The sequence below is a fragment of the Amphibalanus amphitrite genome, unplaced genomic scaffold, assembly GCF_019059575.1.
Source record: "Amphibalanus amphitrite isolate SeventyFive unplaced genomic scaffold, NRLGWU_Aamphi_draft 001410F_arrow, whole genome shotgun sequence".
In the NCBI taxonomy this organism is placed as follows: Eukaryota; Metazoa; Arthropoda; class Thecostraca; order Balanomorpha; family Balanidae; genus Amphibalanus; species Amphibalanus amphitrite.
The window spans coordinates 42045-63341 of NW_024882903.1; the positions used below are offsets into that span (position 1 = coordinate 42045).

The 21297-nt window shown below is 52.4% G+C and overlaps 1 protein-coding gene across 1 annotated transcript in view; it reads left to right on the forward strand.

The window, feature by feature from the left end:
• LOC122372864 (protein inturned-like) overlaps positions 1-21297 on the forward strand; it is an 83633-nt gene that overhangs the window by 24132 nt on the left and 38204 nt on the right. The window contains exons 5-6 of the mRNA XM_043350515.1: positions 5034-5120; positions 12119-12316. Coding sequence (XP_043206450.1) covers positions 5034-5120; positions 12119-12316 — 285 coding nt within the window. The remainder of the gene's footprint in view (positions 1-5033; positions 5121-12118; positions 12317-21297) is intronic.

Sequence of the window (21297 nt, forward strand, 5' to 3'; positions counted from 1 at the left end):
AATATTTGAACATTGTTAAACGGACTTGAAAATCGAAGCCGGAAGTAATTTAGAAGCTGCGTTATAATTTTATAGGAGTTAACAGCATAAAAGCAATTGCTCATATACAATGTGATAATAAACTTGTACATAAATGTAAAGATAACCAACATCAGTGCGAGTTCTGACATCGATCGAAATTTTGGTGATTGCCGATAAGATCGGGTGAGGTTGGATTGGCCGCTGGCCAGTGAAGTAAAGCACATGGACCGACATTGCAAATCACTCGTCAGTTCGCGTCCTCGTCTTCACACTGTGAGCGATTTTTATGATCATGACACATGGCATGACACATTGGGTAAAATGTGATTGCATATGCTCCATTCCTAATTATGCCGTAATCAGGCCAACTTGGGATTTAGACTCAATCTACCCGGCGGTGAGCTGCAGCGCCGGTACGGTTCCGCCTAGTTAATAGCTCTGCATGGAAATACTGTTTGCTCAGGCGCTATTTGTTCGCGGGTTTCCGAGCGCGAAAATGTATTCTTAGAATGGGGTGCACGACCGCTCCCGGCCCGGCGGTCCTCGACGAAACGCGCCATCCATTGTCGATGTTGCGCACGCTTTGCCGGGCTTTGGTAGCATCGATTTTGGCTCGTTTTAGCAGAGTGTCGCCTCTTTGGGCCCATTGAGCCAGCTGTTTGCCTAATTTATTGATCTCTTGTTTGGTGTGCTGCGGTCGTTTGCTGAGACGATGGTGGAACGAGACAATGATTTATGAGTGGGATCGTTATGATGCCCTTTATCTCGGCTTGCATGTATTCATTGTTCTTTCTTTGTTCTCTGATGGCCTCTTATTATCATAATCACTGCTATTGGTCATGCTGGCGGTATCATGCTGGGCAATGAGCAGCTTACATGAGCTGCATCTCCTGATTCGTTATGGATGGCCTGTGTAACCGTCTTAGAGATGTATTATAGAGATGTATGTAGTATCCGAATAAGTGTCCGTAGCTATTGAGCACCAACCTCCGCGGCAAATAAACCTGACGCATCACGACTACACTGCAGCGATTACCGGGACCTTGTCACTCCCAGCTGCTGGCCTTGTGAGATAGGTACTTGGAGGCATGTTGTGTCTGGTGTTTTACATTTCTGATCAGTTTGCCGCAGACAGCTATAATTAACTTCAAAGGGCAAAAGCTGCATCAAAGACGCGTGAACTGAACTGTCGCGGAAACAAAATTTCCTAAACATATTGTTATTGAATGCCCATTTGTCATCTATTTTACCAGCACTATGTATGCTGTCAAGGCTCGACGATTTTATTATTATTAATTTTTTAAAGCCGCGCGAAAATTTCTAGATGTGACAGATATGTATCAGACACCGGTCATCCGATCGTCGAAGTGGCGCCGTGAGTGCGGCTGGGACGCTCAGCGGCGCTAGGTGACACCAACTTCTTCATCACCGAAGTTACGCCCCGCTCCAAAGTTAGCGCCGGCCTTGTTTTGAGAGCGTTCGGCAGAGCGGAAGATCAATCAATGGTCCATACGAGTATTAAAGTTACTGCCTATGCTTTTTGACCGGTCAGCGCGATGGACCGCGTTTTATCGAAGTGTGCCGTTCCTTATTGCCTCATGCATTGTGAATAGGTCAGGATGGCAGAGCGCAACTGCCATCATTGAAGGGAGTTGTCGGAAAATAAAATTCACTGAAAGAACCAACGGCCCAGAGCTCAACAGAATGTCTTAAAGGTAGTGTACCACCTTTCAAAGATTTCCCATTTTATTTTTCCTAGGATAAGATGCTTCTGTGTTTACCTAATATCGCAAAAAAATCAAAAATGGGCCTGGAATAGTGCTTTTTTCGCCTAAAAATTTATCGGTTTTTCGATACGTATAACAACTGTAGTGGGCTGACCTGCAAACAGGCGTCGGCAACAATCGCGAATGCGGTGCACATGTGACAAAAAGCACAGGTCATTATATACCTGTTACGACGTACGGGAATGAGTTATCAGCTGTCTAATCGTAGACAACACAATGTCGAACTTAAACTGTAAGCCTGCATTGGTATTGTTTCTTTAATTTGGCTGTCGAGCATTAATTTATGTTTTGAAATATGATACACGTATTATGTAAAATAATTGATATTAAACAGCCGTCTCTTAAATTATGACCCCATTTCACCACACGAAAGTGGCAGAAATGACAATGATCAGCTGACGCATTTTTCTTGGCCGAAGTCAGAGCGCGCGGCCCGACGCACCACCACCACACCACAAAGTATGAGCAGCGTATTTGGAAATTCCGACCTCGACGAGCATCAGAAGCCACCTAACAGGCGTGTTCGAAACCACAGGAGATGATGATGAACGGGTTTATCGAAACTTGATTGGATGAGCCTATTGGTAATAGCGATTTTAGTTTGTGCATTTATTGTTCATAGTGGTGTGAAATGTGGTTGGGGTATGACCACTGAACTCTATAATGGGTACGACCGACAACCCGTCGGGGCGAATTTTGCACTGGGGTACTCAAAATTTGAAGAATTTAAGACGTTTCTATGAGTTTTGAAGGTATGGATGAGTTCTAAAAATCCGGTTCTCCTTATCCGGGTCATTAACTCCATATGGTCCAGGAAAGCTGGCACACTACCTTTAAGGCTCATCTCGCCCATAATCCATTTATATTCCACTTTTTGTCAACGAACATTAGGATTTGTTGTTTGTCATGGGAGTGGTAAAACTGATTATAGACTCTGTGAACCACGTTGCAGTATATTTCCCCAGCACTGCGAGTAGCTATGCATTTGATGTACGCTGCGTTGTTATTGGTTTTTGGTGCTCTCGTGCGAGCCCAGACCTTGGGTCTGTTCCAGTGGCACTTCCTAGCACCTCTAAATTCCTCCAAGAGCAAGATAGAGGAGGTTAGAGCAGGACCCAGGACCCTCCTTGGGTTTGTAGGTGCTAGAGCTGTCACTGGAACAGGGAAGCAATCTTGGAGGAGTTTAGAGGTAGTGCGACTGGAACAGACCAGTCGAGGACCCCTGTTGAAGACCCGGCGCTGTTGAAGACCCCTTGTGTCCAGGTTGAGTGGACATAAAGGTGTGGGCGAGGGGATGGGTAGTGTGCTCTTTGTACGGTCCGAAATTTCGGGATGCTGTTGAGTGATTGAAAGGGATACAATAATTACATCTTTTCAGCAGCTCCATGCAATTTACAAAGTTCGGCGCTTAATTCGCCTTCGGAGAATCGAGGAAATTAATCTACCAGTGCAGAATTACATGTTTTGCCACGCTTCCACCCCATCGTGATTCTTACATAATTAATTCGGCGCTATTCCAGTAATTCCTGTTCTATTTGATGTGCGCTCGGGCAAAACGTTTTTGCATTCAATGTTTTAAATGTACTTTAAAGCTCCAAGTCGTATCGTTGAAAAGCGAAGCCGAATCCCACCGGTCAACCACGGGATATTCCACCGTACTACTACAGCGTGTACTCCATCCGATGGTAAAGAGGCTGTTGCAGTGCTGGTAACAAGTGTTCAACCCTTCAACCCCCCCCCCCTTCATCAGGCACCTGCCCCCGCCTGCCCTGGCCTCGCTCCCAGCCGTGGTCCCGTTCATCCAGTCCTGGTTGGTCCCAACTTCTAACCACCCAGTCTCGGTCGGATATAACCACCCAGTCTCGGTCGGTCCCGTCCACCCAGTTCTGGTTGACTTCTAACCACCCAGGCTCGGTCGGATATAACCACCCAGTCTCCGTCGGCCCCGTCCACCCACTCCCGGTCGGTTTTCTCCTAACCAGTAACCACCCCGTCCCGGCTGGTCCTAACACTCGTCCACCCAGTCCCGTTCGGTCCGCTCAGAAGCCGACGCGGCCGTCATCTGAATTCTGCACTGCCGCCGTCCGAGGCGGCGGAGGTGGTGTCGGCTGCCCACCGAGACGCGTCGCCGGGGCCAGGCCGGCCGCCTCCGCCATCGGTCAGGGTGGGAGGCGGGCTCCTGAAGCGCCGGACGGCTGGGCGGTCAGTGTGCCGGCCGGGGTGAGCACTCAGAACAGCCCTATTGATCTGGTGCCGATCGTGACCGCCCCGGCGGCCGAACGGGGCCGCCGCCGGCCGCTGCAGAGCTCCGAACAGGTGGACGCCACAGATATCGTAGATCGCTCACGTTCAGTGCTCCAATCGGCGGCCGCCCGGCCTGTCGGCGGTCGGTCGGACTGAAGGGTGGGCGGCCTGTCGGCGCGGCTCGGGGCAGTGACGCGCCGCGCCGGCGACTGACAGGCCGGCTCTGTTTTCGACGGCCGGCCGGCGGGCTGTTTTTTCGGCCTCCGGTCTCGGCGAATCAGATGTTATTCGCCCGTATATCTCGGTCGGGTGAATCCGAGCCGCGCCGCTGGGCCTGGGGCCGGGGAACGCTGACCGGCTGTTTGCGTGTGGGAGGCTGGCTGTGGGAGTCTGGCTGCATTATTGTGTAGCGGGAGAGATAATGTGAACGCTAAAAGGATGTGGTATGAATGCGGTGCTGATAAATAAATCAGAATACCTAACAATGATCAATGCGCACCATGTGCCGCTGTAACTTTGCACAAGTTTTATCATTAAGCACTCCGGAGTAAGAATAATTCACTGGTTTGTACGACACGCATAAAGCACCAGGCTGTGCTGATTGCGCTGATGGTGACCACTCCTGTGCTGACTTTGCCCCAGCTCCTGTGCTGACGTTGCCCCCCCCCCCCCGCTCCTGTGCCGACTGCTACTCTGCTGACGGTGTCCGCTCTTCTGACTGTGTCCCTCTCCTGCGCTCACTGTGCTGACGTTGGCCTCCAGTCTCGCTCCCGTGTGCTGACGGCATCCCTGTCCTGTGCTGACGTTGGCTTCCCTCTCCTGTGCTGACGGTGGCCGCTCTTCTGACTGTGTCCCTCTCCTGTGCTGACTGTGCTGACGGTGGCCGCTCTTCTGACTGTGTCCCTCTCCTGTGCTGACGGTGGCCGCTCTCCTGTGCTGACGGTGGCCGCTCTTCTGACGGTGTCCTCTCCTGTGCCCCAGGTGCGCCTCTCGTTTCGGCGGGCCACTGCACCGGCGGACGGCTCGCCACAGCCTCCAGCGCCGCTCACCAACGGCGTCAACAAACAGGTGAGTGTGAGCTCCAGCGTGAGTGTGAGGCCCCCAGATGAGGTGAGTGTGAACTCCAGCGCCGCTCACCAACGGCGTCAACAAACATGTAGATTGTATGTGTTGAAAGTTGAAACATGAGTCTGTGTCACGGACTCCTGTAAGTGCGTGTTTTGTGGTGTGGCTGGTAATACAAGAGTCCAACTCCGACTCCGTTCAGTCGCTCGGGAATGCTGGAATAGCTGTTTTTATCCAAAGCTTCGCCGTCTCACTGGTGAATTTCAAGCCCGGTATCATCGATCCTTGGCTAACGGAGCGGCCGCCACCGATCATATCCGTGTTTTGCCGCTGTATTCCGGGGAGGCGGTAGCTGGCTGGGGCGACTGGTATAAACACCGGCACCCGGTCCCTAACCCAGCGGCGTGGCAGGGCTTCACCCCTGGCCCTGTGGTCGGTAGCCAGGGGCGGACAGGCTCTGTTCTGAATACCAGACTGCTGAGACTAGTCTAATATCTCGGAGCTGTATTCTGGAGAGCCTGTGGGCTGCTGTATTCTGGCCTGCTAACAGGGTTCTGGCCTCTCAGAGCTCCGCCTTGGTCGGTAACGAGTATACTGCATCTCTGAATAAAACATTGCCTCTCGCCGCGGCGCGGATGCTACTGATGATAGTGCTTACAGCTGTGTTGATGTTGTTTTGGCTGCTCCCTGTGGTCTGTAGCCGGCCGTGGACCGGCAATTCGGGTAATGTCGGGTGTCCTTGTCGGAAACTCTTTTTTGCTGCTGGTGTGAGGGTGATCACAAGGCATTTCGGAAGGTTTCCGTGACTGCTGCCGCAAAACTCCGGATGAAGGGCATTGTTTCTGCTAGGATTGTCAATGTGCTCTTCACTTTCTACAGAATGTTCACGTCAGATAATGTGCACTTTCTGCTGAACGCCCTATGAATGGTGCAGCTGCGGGTGTATGAAGACTGCTGATCACCTCAGTCTCCGTACAGAAAGTTGGTGCCACTGCCTCTGGTTCAGCATAGTTGCAATAGGCACTATTCTCATAAAATAGCCAAGTCCGTAACATGAAAGCATACTTACAAATATTCTCTTCAGCCGCAATTAACTCTCGCCATTGCTTGCTCTATCCTGGACAGCCGTGACAGCGATATGAAGGCCGGTGCGTTCAGGCTGCGCTTATTTTCCTCGTCGCCGCGTACATCTTTTCACTTCTGTCGTGGCAGCTAATGAGTTTATTCTTTAATTAGCTCTCTCGGTTCTCCAGCTCATAAATTTTATAAGCTGTCTCGTGGAATGGAGCAGAGAGCACTCAGGCATTCCTTTCATTTTCCAGAGAGCTTTATAGACGTTTCTGGATGTTTGAGAGGCGTTGATGCGGAACCAATTCTGCCAGTGCCGTAATCTGCGGCAGAGAGTGAAATGGATGCCGCGGGAGGGCCGCCTCGTCTACTCCGAAGGCTCAGCGCTCAATCCGGGCCATATCATCCAATAGTCGTGGCGGTGACCCAATCGGGTCCCTCGGGTGGTTTGGTGCACATGCAGGAATAGAGCTGCTATGTCATGTGGAACACATTTTGTAGGTAGGTGGAGTTAGATCCTGTCACCTTTGTTTCTACAACTATTGATTGCACTATCAGTTGGCTAGTTTGGGTCGACTGATGCTGTTTCCTGGATGCCATTTATGTCCATGCAAAATGAATATTTGTTGAGAGAATTCGTAAATTTACGAATCGTCCCTCTCCCCCTCTCTCACTCCCTCCCCTCCCTCTTCCTCTTCTGTCCCTTCCCCTCTCTCCCTCCCTATCTCTCTTCCCCTCCCTCTTCCTCCCCTCTCCTTCCCCTTCTCTTCCTTTCTCTTCCTCTCATCTCATCCTCCCCCTCTTTCTCCATCTCTCCCCGTCTATTCGATCATTTAGACCGCGATGTGGCCCAACAAAGGCCGGCTGGTATTGCCGTGTTAATCTGTGGTTCTAGGCTGCCCTGCTGACCGGCCTTATTTCCGGGTGTATTTCCCGGCGCTGTGTTACTGGGCGTAATCACCGGACTGCTCGCCGATAGTGTGCGGACGGTGGGGATAATACCCCGCCCCGCCCCCAGTCATTGTCAGTCAGGCCGGCCGGCAATAACATTGTCCCGGCACGCCGCGGAACGTCATGGGATACCAGTGCTCTCCATTCATCGCACGACCGCGCCGAGCTGGGGCACGACCGGGGACCATCTGACAGAGCGAGAGAGTCGGTGTAAGGAGGGCGCTGCTGATTGCCGGCTGCCGAGTTGAATAACACTGGGATGACTCTTAGCCTTACAGGGTGCGGAAAAAGTTCTGGTCATATCTCCGCATTTTCACAAACAAATGCAACCTGAGCAGCTATATTCAATAAAACCACCGAACACTGGTTTGCCACATCTTACCACATGCTTTTACTCCCCCCTCACTCAATATAACCCCCCTCAGCGGTGATGACCTTCTCCACACAGGGGTGAAAAGACTGGCATGTCTTGAAGATGTAGCCGGGGTCCATCGCCTCCCACGTCTTCACGATGTGCGCCTTGAGAGCCTCCACATTAGGATGGGACACTCCCTGGACCTCCTCCTGCAATACGCTCCAGATGCCGTAGTCGAGGGAGTTCAGGTCGGGTGACTGAGGAGGCCACATCTCCCTGCGTCAGAAATGGGCCTCCCCCGAGCTCTTCCGTCAGCTTCTGCTGGGTGGAACTTGCAGTGTGCGCGGGCGCTCCGTCCTGCTGGAGCACAAAATTGCCGAGTGGATAGGTCTTCAGGATCCATGGGATGACGTCATTGTTCAGGAGACGTTCGTACACCACCCTCTTCACCTTCTCATTGGCGTCAATGAAGAGCATCGGGCACTTCTTGCCGTCCGAACCCACCACGCCGAGCACCATCACTTTCTGTGGATGTTTATTCACCGGATTGAATCGAACCATCGGATCGACAGTCTCCCCCTTGGTCTCCCCTGCTCGTATTTTGGCTTTAATGCGCATGACTGTTCGCCAGGTGACTCCACATTTTGCCGCAACCTGCTTATCGGCCATGCCCGATTTGGCCGCCACGCGCAGACACCCAGCGACGAGGCGTCGTTTAGCCTGCCTTTTCATGACTGACCGTGAACAGCTGGTAGTTTCTGCCCTCCAGCCAGGTGGCTAGGTCACCGAAGGTCACGCCTGCGGCTATTCGCTGCCCAGAACTCAACCGCAGCGCTCGTAGGCGAGATTAGCATGCATATGACAGAACTTTTTCCGCACCCTGTATGTGCACCGAGCCAGTGATGCGATGAAAAATTTAAATGGGCCCTGCTGTTTTCTATTTGGAAAGGATATGTGTCACGCTAAAAGGAATGCCCATGTGTTGAACAATATAGCTAGATGCAGTAACATTAACTTAAATTAGATCGTTGAGCTCGTATATCTTCGTAAGTTATTTTTAACTCCCCATCGCATTTCACATGTTATGTTGGTTTATTTTATGTTCCAGCATCTGCGCAGTTTCCCGCAATATATCCTGGTCTGGACGGGGCCTTTGCATTTCGGCGGGCTCATTTGTCTGTGCCGCCTCTGTCTGTCGTGTTTGTGCCGGTCGGCTGCCGTCACGGCCCCGTGAGTCCCGTCTGGGCCGTGACGGGCGGCCCGCGATCACGGCCCACGCCCGCGCCGCGGCACGCCACAGGCCGGAGCGGGCTGTGGAGTCCGCCTCAGGTGGAGAGTGGTCCGTGCCGGGGACCATTTCGGGACTGATGTATGAACAGATGCATCAGTAATTTCCACTGTCCTCGGAAGAATTCGGGTTTCGACTACATGTATCCTTTTTATCTTGCATGCTTATTCGCAGTATCATTTGCAATTTCATCCGAGCAGAAGCCATCTGTTTAGTGTTTTGTTGTGTTTTGCTGGAACGCCTCATCGGGTCTGGTAATCTGTGCCTGGCCGGTTGCGCGGCTGCTTTGGCCGCCGCTGCGCCGGCGCTCCGTGCCATTTTATCTGTCGGCCACAGGAGGCAGCGGAGGTCCGTCTGAATAGACCCATTTGCCACCAAACTCATCACTGCCAGCGATATTTATTGGATGCGATAAACAACATGACGTAAGCCGCCGGCGCGCCGCTGGCCCGCCATCTATCACCGGGCATCGATATCTTTTTGTTGTGTAAAATATTGTGTCGCGGCCTCCCCGTTGGGTCGGCGAGTCAGCTTAGTCCGGTCAGCCGGGAGCGGGCTGCTGTCAAATTCGGTCGGTATCCCTCACCGACTGGTGGCCCGGGGCGGGAGCGGGGCGGGCAATCTGTATTCCCTGGGAGTGTGATGGTGCGGGGTAAACAACTGGGAGAGGCTGAGAGGCCCGACGCGGAACCTAGTCACGAACCCGCAACTCGGAGGGATATTTCCACTTCCGCTGTCGTCTGTCGTTTTTCTCACTATGTATATCTCCTAGAAGAATGGATGCATCTTCAATGAAGTTAATCATTCTGCACATTGCTTCTAAACTCCCGGTAGCGGGAAAGGAAACTAAGAATAAAGACAGGTTCACTACATATGACCTTAAAGTAGCGTAGTTTTCTGAAATTTGAGACTAATAAATGTTGTGTGGTTGAAATATTTTATTTGGCATTTATCTTATCTGGGTCAAGCCTGGGTCCGTTGGTCCAAAGCTAAAGTGTAACTTCCTGATGCCGCCTATTCCACACAAATGCCCCACAGCACTGTTTCTGTTCTACCGTGGTCCAGATGCACTGAGCTGGCGCTGTTCTGCCGGGGCTGCCGCGCGAATACTTTTCTGTTGTGTCGGCTGGTCCCAGTGGCGTCTGTGGTTCTGACGTCTGAGGACCTTAGCGATGGGCCTGCTATCTCTCCGTGTTTGGGGGCAGCCGTTTTTGTGACATCCATTTCGAGGCTGCATTTCCATCGCTGATGTCCTCCGGGAGTCTGGAACGTCTGCCTCTACTTCCATTTTATCTTCCTTTCACCATTTCGTGGCGATATTGAGTTGTCAATGACAAGTTAAGAGGCGATAAAGTGAATAAAGCCACATAAATCGCACGGACCCGGTTCTAAATCCGACACCAGGAAAATTTCTGAATTTTCGCCATCATAGTGCTGCAGTTTATGAGATACCGTTCCCGGGACTTGGGCTGTGGCGCCATGAACCTTGACATGCGTCTTCACTCTACGCCTCTCCCTCTCCTCCTCCATTTCCTCTCCCGTCTCTCTTGCTGTCTCACTTTCGGAAGCTTTTCCTTCTTTCTCAATGTATCTTACTCACACTGGGTCCTCTCTCTCTCTCTCTCTCTCTCTCTCTCTCTCTCTCTCTCTCTCTCTCTCTCTCTCTCTCTCTCTCTCTCTCTCTCTCTCTCTCTCTCTCTCTCTCTCTCTCTCTCTCTCTCTCTCTCTCTCCTGTCTCTCTCTCTCTCTCTCTCTCTCTCTCTCTCTCTCTCTCTCTCTCTCCTGTCTCTCTCTCTCTCTCTCTCTCTTGTGTGCTCTCTCTCTTGTGTGCTCTCTCCTGCGCTCTCCCTCTCTTTTTCTCTTTCTGAACTCCGCTTTATTCTGTTTCTGGTTTGCGAGACATTGTTTAGTTTATTTGGTTTGCTGGCCCCATGGATTTATCTTCATTTCATCTGGCATGCTGTGCTATAAATCCTCCTAGACATTTGGTGTATATGTCATGAAAAGTTATTGTGCCTCGGTGAACGTGTGAATTATTTGAATTATCAGGCAAGGCCAGGCGGTCACTGTCAAATGCCATGTTGCGGCGTGGCTTGCAGCTAGAAATAACGGTATCAGGCGACATTGTAGGCTATACATATGTATGTAGGCTGCCGAAATGATTCCTTTATTAAAGGGACCCTCCCACCTTCAAAAAAGTTTATGAATTGGCATGAAAGTGATGTCGCTCGGTTCAGAAAGAGCGAAAACGAATATCTACCAAATTTCACCGAAAAATATTCACCGGTTTTCAAGATATTAGACTTTTACTTTTGTTTACTTTTTTGGGATCTCCGCTGTTTCTAGCGACTTTATTTTAGAAGTGCGGCGTTTGCGGCAGATGTTGCGCGCAAATAGCATATACCACCGCGTGCTACAAAATGTTTTAGTCAAACATTTAAAAATCGTTAGATATTTGCGCTGACGTCACACATTCAGAGGGGTATTCCTAAGCATTAGCCCCTCTGAATCAAAATGCTGCAATTTTGAAATTCAATATTTCCGATTTAAGGCATTTCTCGATGTTGTGAGTGCCGAAACCGGTAATTGTGAGCCAGGGACCCCATTTTGGCTATCTCAACTCAAATCTAATGTTAAGGTGGGAGGGTCCCTTTAAAGGAACACGAACGTGAGCTTTCTCAGGGGAAGGTATTAATTGAAGACATTTTTAAAGACGTCAGTGTGTTATGATGCTACACTTAATTCCTTTCTTACTTCTGTCCATGCTTAATGCTTATGCAATATGCACGTACTTTCATTCCATTTTGTTTGCTGATGTAGACGATTCAATCATATCTCCACCACTGGACTATTTGCCGACATGAATCTCCCAGAATTTCCCACCGTTTGCGCACTGCCGTCAGCACGAAGACGAACGGCCAATGAATTACGCAGACAATGGATAGCGCCGTATTACTGGGCCAAAGTGCGCCGCGGTAGCTGGATCCATTCCATCGGAGCGAAATATGGCTGAAACGCCGGATTACTCATGCATTCAGTCATTGATCATGGCAGTACCAATATAGCGGGCTCAGACATGGATTACTCTGCCCGGAATGCCGGAAGCCGTGTACAACACAGTGTACACTCATCATCGTCTACTAGCATGCGTTTCGGTGTTCTTGGATCGCGTGATTATCTGGGTTTTAGCCACAATCTCCTTAAACACCTATGTTTTGTGTATGTATGTGTTGTCTTCATATAACGTGTTGTCACGAAAGTTTGATGGAATGCGTTTATAGAATTTCCGCAGATGATACGCGAAAAACTCAAGATGATAAAATGCCGTTCCCTCCACAGGCAGCCTCTGGTGGCGACCCCGCCGCCGCCGCCACTACCACGGTCTCGTCACCGTCCGATGAGGGCCGTGTGACCAGTCTAACCGGGGACGGCCTGCCGCTGGAGGAGCTCGGCCGGCTGCTGCGCGGCGTGCCCTACGGACTGCTGTGTCTCAGCACGGAGGGCCTCACCGAGACATCGCCGGAGCGGCAGGACATCGTGAGTACCGCAGGGACGGTGTGGGGGACATCGCCAGAGTACCGCAGGGACGGGGTGGGAGGCATCGTCACAGGACCGCCGGAACGGGGTGGGGGACATCGCCGGAGCGGCAGGACATCGTGAGTACCGCGGGGACGGGGTGAGAGACATCGTCACAGGACCGCAGGGACGGGGTGGGGAACACCGCCACAGTACCGCAGGGACGGGGTTAGGGACACCGCCACAGTACCGCTGGAACGGGGCAGGACATCGTGAGTACCGCCCGAACGGGGTGGGAGGCATCGTCACAGGGCCGCAGGGACGGGGTGGGGGACATTTGTCAGAGTACCGCCGGAACGGGGTGATACGTCGCCATGGCGGCAGGATAGAGCACCGCCGTAACGGGGTGGGAGACACCGCCACAGGACCGCCGGAACGGGGCAGGATATCGTGAGTACCGCAGGGACGGGGTGAGGGACATAGGGCATCGCCGTTACGGGGTGAGAGACATCGCCAGGGCGTCAGGATAGAGCACCGCCATAACGGGGTGGGACCTTGTCCAGCTGTGCGGCGGGAGACCTCCTCTGAGCGGTGGGGCACAGGTGGTGAGAACCGTCCAACCATGGTGCTGGGCTGCGGACGGGTGACGTGGGCTCCCGGGGTGTTTTTTGGGGTGCTTAAAAGTTCTCGCAAGGCCAAACTTAAAGTTGTCTTATCCATTGTATGTTATTGCATGCCAAGTGGCACACCAAAAATGATTTGTGCAGCTGTACTATCCTATTTTGAATGCAATTCTCATCACGAACAGGGTAGCATCGGTCCCATGCCCGTCACGGACCGGAGCTCTGAGGCCGTCACATTTCTCTTTGTAAATGACACACCGCGGCCACGCTACATTGTATCGTGCTGTAACACGCCATTACAGAGACCACAGACGTCTCCGTCTGCCATCCGGTCCAATTTGCACAAATCCTTTTGACAACTTGTTCTGGATTCCATGCGAGCCTTCGTGTCCCTTCAGACGTCGTGTTTGAAATGTGAACCATTGGTGAGCATTTCGATGTTGGCAGAATGTTGCAGGGTTGTGGGGCATCCTGCACCTATCCTTCGAGGAGTGAGCAGTAGCGGCCATGAGCTGTTAGGTGAACCGGTCTGGTTGTTGCAAAGCCCTGTTACGCTCTTACTGTTATGAGGAGTGAATACTTAATATAAAGAAACCCAGTAAAATGAAAGCTTGTATCCTTATATAATCATTGCAATTTTCCTAAAAGCCCTTGCATTCTTATATACATTTCATTATGGCTATATCATAAATGCAAGGTTTGTGTTCATTAATAGATCAAAGGTAAAAAATTAATCCCGCTTCACGCTTGATAAATCCCCATTGTTTATTTCCATTCTTGCGCTGAAATAAAGTGTTCTTTAGAGGGCTGAAATAGTCTTCGATAACGGACTTTTTGGAACAGACAATACCGACTTAACTTCATTGCCGGGAAACTAATACAATCGAAGTCGTGTTTGCACCTTGATGCCGCATACACGAACATACGGTAGGCACGGCCTGGACGGCTCATCGTTATCCCGGTCAGCGTTTTGACGAGCCATGTATGATTTATGAGTGCAATCTGTCCTGGAGCTGCAAGTCCGCCGCCGCGCTGCTGGCTGCTACCACCGGGCCGGCGCGGCGGGACTCGGCGCCTGAGTGACGAGACTGAGAGGGACATCGCGGGCGCACACACGCGGGCGCACCTGTAACCGGGTGCGTGACTATCGGCAATGTGACCGCTCGAGTGATATGGTGACGTCGACGATGAATTGCTCGACTTAATAGCTGTGTGCGTTACTTGTGTGGCCTCTCGTCTTCCCGTGCGGACGGCGGCGGGCGGCGGTCAGCTCCCACCCGGCTGGATGGTGCGCTCTGGACCTGTCACTGTGGCCGACCTGTCGCATTAGTGGCGCCCGGTTCGGCCGCGGTCGCGGCGTCGAGCGCTCACCTGCCGTCACCTGCGGTCGATGTCGATGAATGGCTCGGCCGGCGCGCTGCCCGCCTCTGTCTCTGTGTGTGTGTGATCGATGGGGCGACGGGCGGCCTCTCAGAGTGTCAAAGGGACGCCGCTCGTCACCACTTGTGCGGCGACACGGCGGTGGTCGGGCCGAGCCGCAGGGACCACAGACGGATACAGGGAGGGGAGGGACGGACGGAGGTGTGGTGAGCCCGCCACAGGTGGCGACTTCTGCTGGAAATAAACTGAAAGGAGTTGAGCACCGAGCAAGGGGTGTCCTTAATGCAGCATGGCTTAAGGGACCTCGAAAATCGTATAACAGTTCCTGAATGTTATTAAGAACTTTTCGGCTTTCAACCAGGTTTGAATAATTATATTAGTTAAAAGTTGAAAGCCGAAAAGTTCATAATAGTAACCTCATTTGGGTGAAAATGTCACTTAAAACACACAGTTTCTGAATGGTTTTTGGGCCGGAAGAAAGTGTCTCCTTGACATTCCACTAAGCAGACTTGGTGCAGATGATGCCATGGGTTGCTTACATCGAAGCCACCGAAACTTATCAACAGTGATGTCCTTATCACTTTTGCTGGATTTCCCTCATCAGGTTTTCCTCAGGTGACATGGCTAAAGTTTGGGTTTGACTTTTAGAACTACTTGACAAAGGTGCCTTATAATCTATTTTCATGATGCATGGCCTGAAATTGCAGTACACTGAGTACACTGGTGATGACTTATGGATGCATATGGAAGACGCCATTTCGTGGCTGTCTGCATGGGGTGCTACAATATTGAGTCCAAGTTCATTTTGTCTTAACCCTCGCCGGACCTATTGGTTTTCTACATACGCGCCGGCCGAGGGGGGGGGGGCGGGTACGACCCCCCCCCCCTCGCCGTTTCGCCCCTGGTGGAGCTAGCGCGTCGCGGAAAAAACGAGCGTGTGCGCCGTTACGAGACGCAGAGATTGGTACCCGATTTTAAGGTCCTAGGTCAACCGGTGACCTCTGAGGTCAGGTCAAGTGCCCCAAGGTACGGTTCAGTTTTTGGTGAATAACTTCGCAAAAAACGGCCGCAGAGCGCCGATTTTGGCAGCATCGTGTTCGTCTCGCTCAGGCGCGTCGAATGATATACTTTTTGTCTGGGTCAGGTCAACTTGGGGTGTTGACCTCAGGTCAAGGTCAGGTCAGCACCCCCAGGTCACGAAGTTGGTCGAAAGGGGTCATGTCGCATATCATTCGATTCGGCAGGTCTTCCTGAGTCCATTGGTGGCTTTCCCGACTCGCTAGCTCAATTTGATCAAGAGTTATTGACGAAAAACTGATATGACCTTGATGACGTCATAAATGACGTCACACAAGGTCAACATTGCAAAAGTGACGCATCTATCCTTGCAAGGAGTGCATCAAATCACGATTCTGTGTGCTTGAGATAGTTGGAGATGGTTCCCGGCGCCAGAATAGCAGTTTTCATTTTTCCCCATTGACTTATAATGGTGAGGTCACGAAAATGACCTGACCTCATATGACCTTTAGGAAAAATCCGAGATATACAAGTTGTGGGACTCATAATGGATACTAGATCCTGCAAGTTTCATTTCCCTGTGACATCTCCTCTGGCAGTGAGGGCGTTGCGAAGTTGCGACATCTGAAGACCGTGCAGAGGTTCACTTATGACGTCATAGGTCAGTGACCTGACCTGACCCAAAAATGCGGTTGGTGTCAAAAGATGCGGCTTGGATCAAAGGTCAGGTATGCCAAGTTTCAGCTCTCTATCGCCAGCGTGTTCGGAGCTATCGCGAAAAAACCCTATGGGGGGGGGGGCGGCACCCGCCCCCCCCCCCTCGGCCGGCGAGGGTTAATGAGCTGTCATACGCTGACAAGTGGTGCAAATTAGTTCTCCGTTAATGACACACAGTTCAGAGGCGACCAGAACGGCGCCGTTTAATAATGGCACGGTGGAAGTCAGCCGAAAACGAAATATTCCGTTCAGTCGATGCTCCCAATCGGCCGTTACATAATGGGCGGGGCGGAGCGGTTGTCTATTTTGCAGCGCGCGCGGCCCTGCCGACCGGCCGCCGCGGTCTGCTGGCCGTCGGTCCGTCCATCGGGCGCCGCGCTGGTTTATTTAGCAGACCCGGGCCCAGTGGTTTATTTGCAGCCGGCGCGGCTCAGATATCAGTTAGCTCGGGATCGGCCGGTGGCTGCTCCATAATGCAGCACGGCCGGGCCTAATTCGGACCGGGTTGGCCGCGCCCGGCCCGGCCCGGAGCGGAGCGGCGGCCGGACCTGAGTGCCACTCTGGGCCGGACGCTCGGGCCGGGGTGGCTGGGATCGCACGGATGGGCCGTGGTGGAGCTGAGGAGTGAGGCTCGCCACTCACAACACTTTTACTATTGGTATCCCAATGGCATGTAGCTCCTTTTTAAAGGTAAGTACTATCACGGGTTTTAACTCGACTCGCCATGTCGGATCGCTCTTTGTAGCTATCGAGATCGCGATGGACGCTGTGATCGTTCTGCTTGTCGCTGTTGTTCTGCTTGATCGCCCTGTTGATCTGCCGCGGTCTGATCCGCTGTGGTCTGGTCTGGTTTTGCTGTGGTCGGCCACGCCGCGCCGGCTTCACCTGATGCGTTCAAACCGCTCCCGACCCGTGTTGGGCGGGGCTGTCGGGCTGAGTAAGGGGACGTCGTCCGCGGTCCGTTAGCTCTCGACACAGCCGTCGGGCGCTCGTAAACCGGCCCTAACTGACTCAGCACCGCCGCAACTTTGTCCGACACCGCCGCCGGAGTAAATGGCCGTCCGGCCCCGCGCCCTGACGCTTATCGTGGAGAGGCTGCGGGCCTGGGAGGGCGGGGAACACTCCGGGAAGAGTGTTTCGGGAGGCGGCATCGGGGTGTCGAGTTGCTCGGGCAATCACACTGCTGTGCTGAACTGACCCGTGGCATTCATGAGCTCTGAGAAAGGAGGGTCTCATCTTCCGTGAGCGGAATTCATCTCGCTGAATTCTCGCCGCCGGCTCGTGAAATCTTTTCCGCCTGTTGCGATGTGCCTTGGGGCCATTTCATGAAACTTCCATCCAATCCTGTGTAACGGCGTTTTCGTCTGAGACCTGGCATTTCGTCAGCGATGCGCGGTGGGCTTCTGACTGAATTATGAACGTTGAAGAGTCTAGGACTGCGAAGGTTGGTGTAAGTTCTCCGACGCCCTAGCGAAAAGAAGCTAGGTGGTGCTGGTGGGAAAAATTAATTCAGCAATAATGCATCGCAAAGATAAACCAACGAACGCTTCGTTATATTATCTTTTTCTCGGGTGACAGTAACACTTGTGCAGTTACTGATCGGCAGAACACGTCGTTGTTACTAGCTTACCTCTCTTATCTTAGTCATGTCCAAAGCCTTTATTCAAGTGGGTATTAGTTTGGTTTGCAAACTACAGATGTCACGAATCACAATCTGATATTTTGAGCTGTGGATCATCAGCTCGAAGTCCGCCCTTGTCTGCCGCATGGCCCGGTTGGGCCGGGCTTGGCTGGCTGGTATGTCGTTGTCCCGCTGCTCTGCCCGGTTTGACCGATCCAGCGCAAGCCAAGTCGGTGGTAATTTCCGCCTCAGACCGGCCGGCGGTCTATGGCTCGGCCGTGCTGCCCGCGTCCCACCCGGCCGTGCTGCCGCGAGTCCCACTCGGCCGTGCCGCCCCCGTCGCTCCGTACCCGCCGGCTGAGACGGACGGCCGTCCATTTGGGCGCCCAATGCGCCGGCAAGAACTGTTGATTCCATCCGGTGCCGGCGGCGCGATAGGAAGCAGCCGCCGCCCGGCAGCGATGACGTTCCGGCCGACCGCTGAGAAATGCGGCCATTTCGGGACTTCATTAATTACTCGCTCCAAACGAGCCTGCTGAACCGCGCCGCGGGATTGCTAATGTGCAGCTGGAAGTGGTAATGAAGAAACACTGCCACAGTCGGACAGAGCCCTCAAATGTACCGTGCCCATTTAATCCACACGTCCAGGATTACACGTGGTAGCGCAAATGGTCGGTTCGGAGAAGCCGCTACTTTTTACGTCGCCATCGGTAGGTATTTGTCGTGATTTCTGCTGTCGTCGCCGTGTCCACGTCTGCCAGCCATGATTGGCTGAAACTTAACGTTTAACACGTCCAACGATAATAACTACATACTTACAGATATAGGTAGTGCATCGTTTTATGTCATGCATTTCCTTCTGAAAAGGCAATGCCAGCAACCTTAGCAGGTAACTGAATGTTGTCGGAAAGACGAATGGCCTGATGACGCTAACCGTTTGTAAGTTATAGCCTTAAATGGATTCGGGAATCATCGTTATCGGCCTGCGTTAATTTACTGAATTTTAACTGCTTCATTGCACGGCTTTGACCGCGAGGTGAGACTGACCCTTAATCATCGTTGGACATCAATTTTGATGCATAAATCAGCACGAACTGTTGCGGAAATCGATGCGTGATATGTGGCTGCCCGGGAGCGCCGCCCGCTCCGTTCCGTTTCCGCACGCGTCAGCCTCCGAGGGCCGCTGGGTGTCGTCCGCTGCTGGTCCGGTAGCGTGTCGGTAATTTCGGAGCCGCGTCAGCGCTCTCTGTGTCAACAGGGCGTCCTATTTGAGGCGGGCGCGGCCCGATTTCGGCGCGGCCGCTGCCGAACTGGTGGCGTGCGATCGATGGCCGCGATAGGGTAACATGTGTCGGTGATGCGGGCTGTCAGGCGTGGTCTGACGGCCGGCCGGCACCGGCTCTCTCCGGCCGAATACAGGCCGAGTGTGAGCGGAGAGCAGCCCGCTCGGCACAGTGAGCGGCGCGCCGCAATCTACAGGGTGTCCCATAAGTTCGTTCTCACATTATGTTTGCATGTGAAACAGAGTACATTGCGTTTTGGTATATTTATGACCTCTCAATGTGCTCCCCATTTAATAGGCAAACACATGAATACATGCTGCGGCATGCCAACCGGCATGTTTGGCTGCATAGCAGGCTTAAAGTTAACCCAGACTGACTTGACATGCGCCGTGAGCTCCTCGAGGCTGGAACAGCGCTACGCTTCAACGAGCCTCAACTTCAGCATAACCAACAGATTTTTATGAAATTTTGATCCGATGAGGTGCCTGGCATGTGATCTTGCCACAAACGCCTGTCAAAGTCTCCTTGCACCGCTTTTAAGCTTTGCTTGACCTGTGCACTGATGCACTGTCTTGCCTGAAGATGGGCCTACGACCTCCCGGATGCCATTTTCTCCTCTATAAATGTGTTCATACTCGCGGTTCGAGTTCAGCTTGAGGGCTGAAATTCCTCCTAGATGTTCTTGGAAAAGCATTCTGCTTCCCAAAACTGTTTCCGGGTTGCCACTTGTAACTTGATCAACTCCAGAACGCCTATAACCCCACAACACAGTGACCCTGGCCTTTTGCATAGGAACATAACGGGACGAAATGAAGGCCTCCTCCTTCGCCCTTATGGGGTTGTTTTCGGGTTTGGACGGGTGTTTCATCTCGAACGTGGACTAGTTAGTCCAGATGACCTGGTTGATGTCATCAGCCCTCTAGTTTTGTTTAGCCTCAGGCATAACGAAACTCATGTTTGGCCATTTTAAGACGTTTTTGACTGTTTTGAGCCCTCCGGTAAGCAAAGCTTAAGTCACCTTGAGTTATGTACCCCGAAAGAACACTCTTAGACAGCTGGTAATCCATCCTGAAAAGTCTGTTTACCAACTTTCTAGCCCTTTGACCTTTTTGATGGCCACTTTGGCGCCACACAGTTTTGGCCACTTGGCTCATTCCTGAGGGCTGGCTAGAAAGAGGATAAACTTGCAGTTATTGACTCCCAACAAATCATCGGCGTCACTTGCTGACTGTGCGTCCAGTTAGCGATGGATATTGGCTACAGACTGGTAGGCCTCAATCACCCTCAATCGTCGCGAATGGTCACGTGCTGACTAAATACTGAGACGTACCCGTATCGGAGACCTCTATGTTGCGGCGTTAGCCGTCTCTGTAGGAAGCGGGCTCTCTAGCAAAAACTATTTTGTCTACAGAAATTAGCTACTGTGGAGCATATTTCTACCAGCCATGGCAACCATGTAAGCTCAGTTATGAACCAATTTCAGCGTGCCTTTAAGCAAGAAAGCTTAAAAACGTAAAATTTAGGTGAGAACGAACTTATGGGACACCCTGTAGATAGGAGGCTTTCGGTGCGCCAGCCGTGTGCTGGAATTTCTGGTCTGAATCAGCAGCCTCGCTTTGAAAGCTGTAAAGCTGCCGAGCTCGCCCGACATAATGTTTTGAGGCGACGATTGAGGAAATGGATTACAATATTTTCCTCTGTCACTTCTCCATGCTCCAGCGCTCCAGCAGCCATAATCTAAAGAATGATCAGGAAAAGTAGTTTTATGTTGCTTTCATGTTTTTTTTTTCTGCCAAAATATCTGCACAGTTCCATGCCACTGAATCATGCTAGTTACTCCTCCCTCCTCCACGTTGTCTTTCTGTTTGTACCGCTCGGTGTATCCCCGCCACCAGATATATTTTCCTAAACTGGGAGACGTGTGGACTATGGACTGTGTAGCCCTGCCTCAGACACGTGCCCCGGAACTGGGCAGCGGGGCCGGACCGTGCCGTTCTGGCGGCGCCCCGCCGGGCACTGATAAAGACCGATGTGCGGCGCGTACGTGGGCGATCCGCGCGGCGTCGCCCCCGGTGCCGTGCGGGCCGGTGTCAGGGACGGTCGATGTCGCCGGTATGGGTCGGTGGAGGCGAACGCTGGTGGGAGGACGATGGGTGCTGAGCGGTGCCCCGCCCCCCGCGGCACAGGTCACGCGCCGGGCATGGCCACAGTTGGCGGGACGGGGTGCCGTCATACACCGTCTGGCTGATCCGACAAGCTGGGAGAAAACGGCTAGCTGCTTTGCTTGAAATTAAATGCAAGGCGGGCTCCGATGGCATCACGTTCGTGTACCACCACTGAAAAGTATTATCACCGCGGACC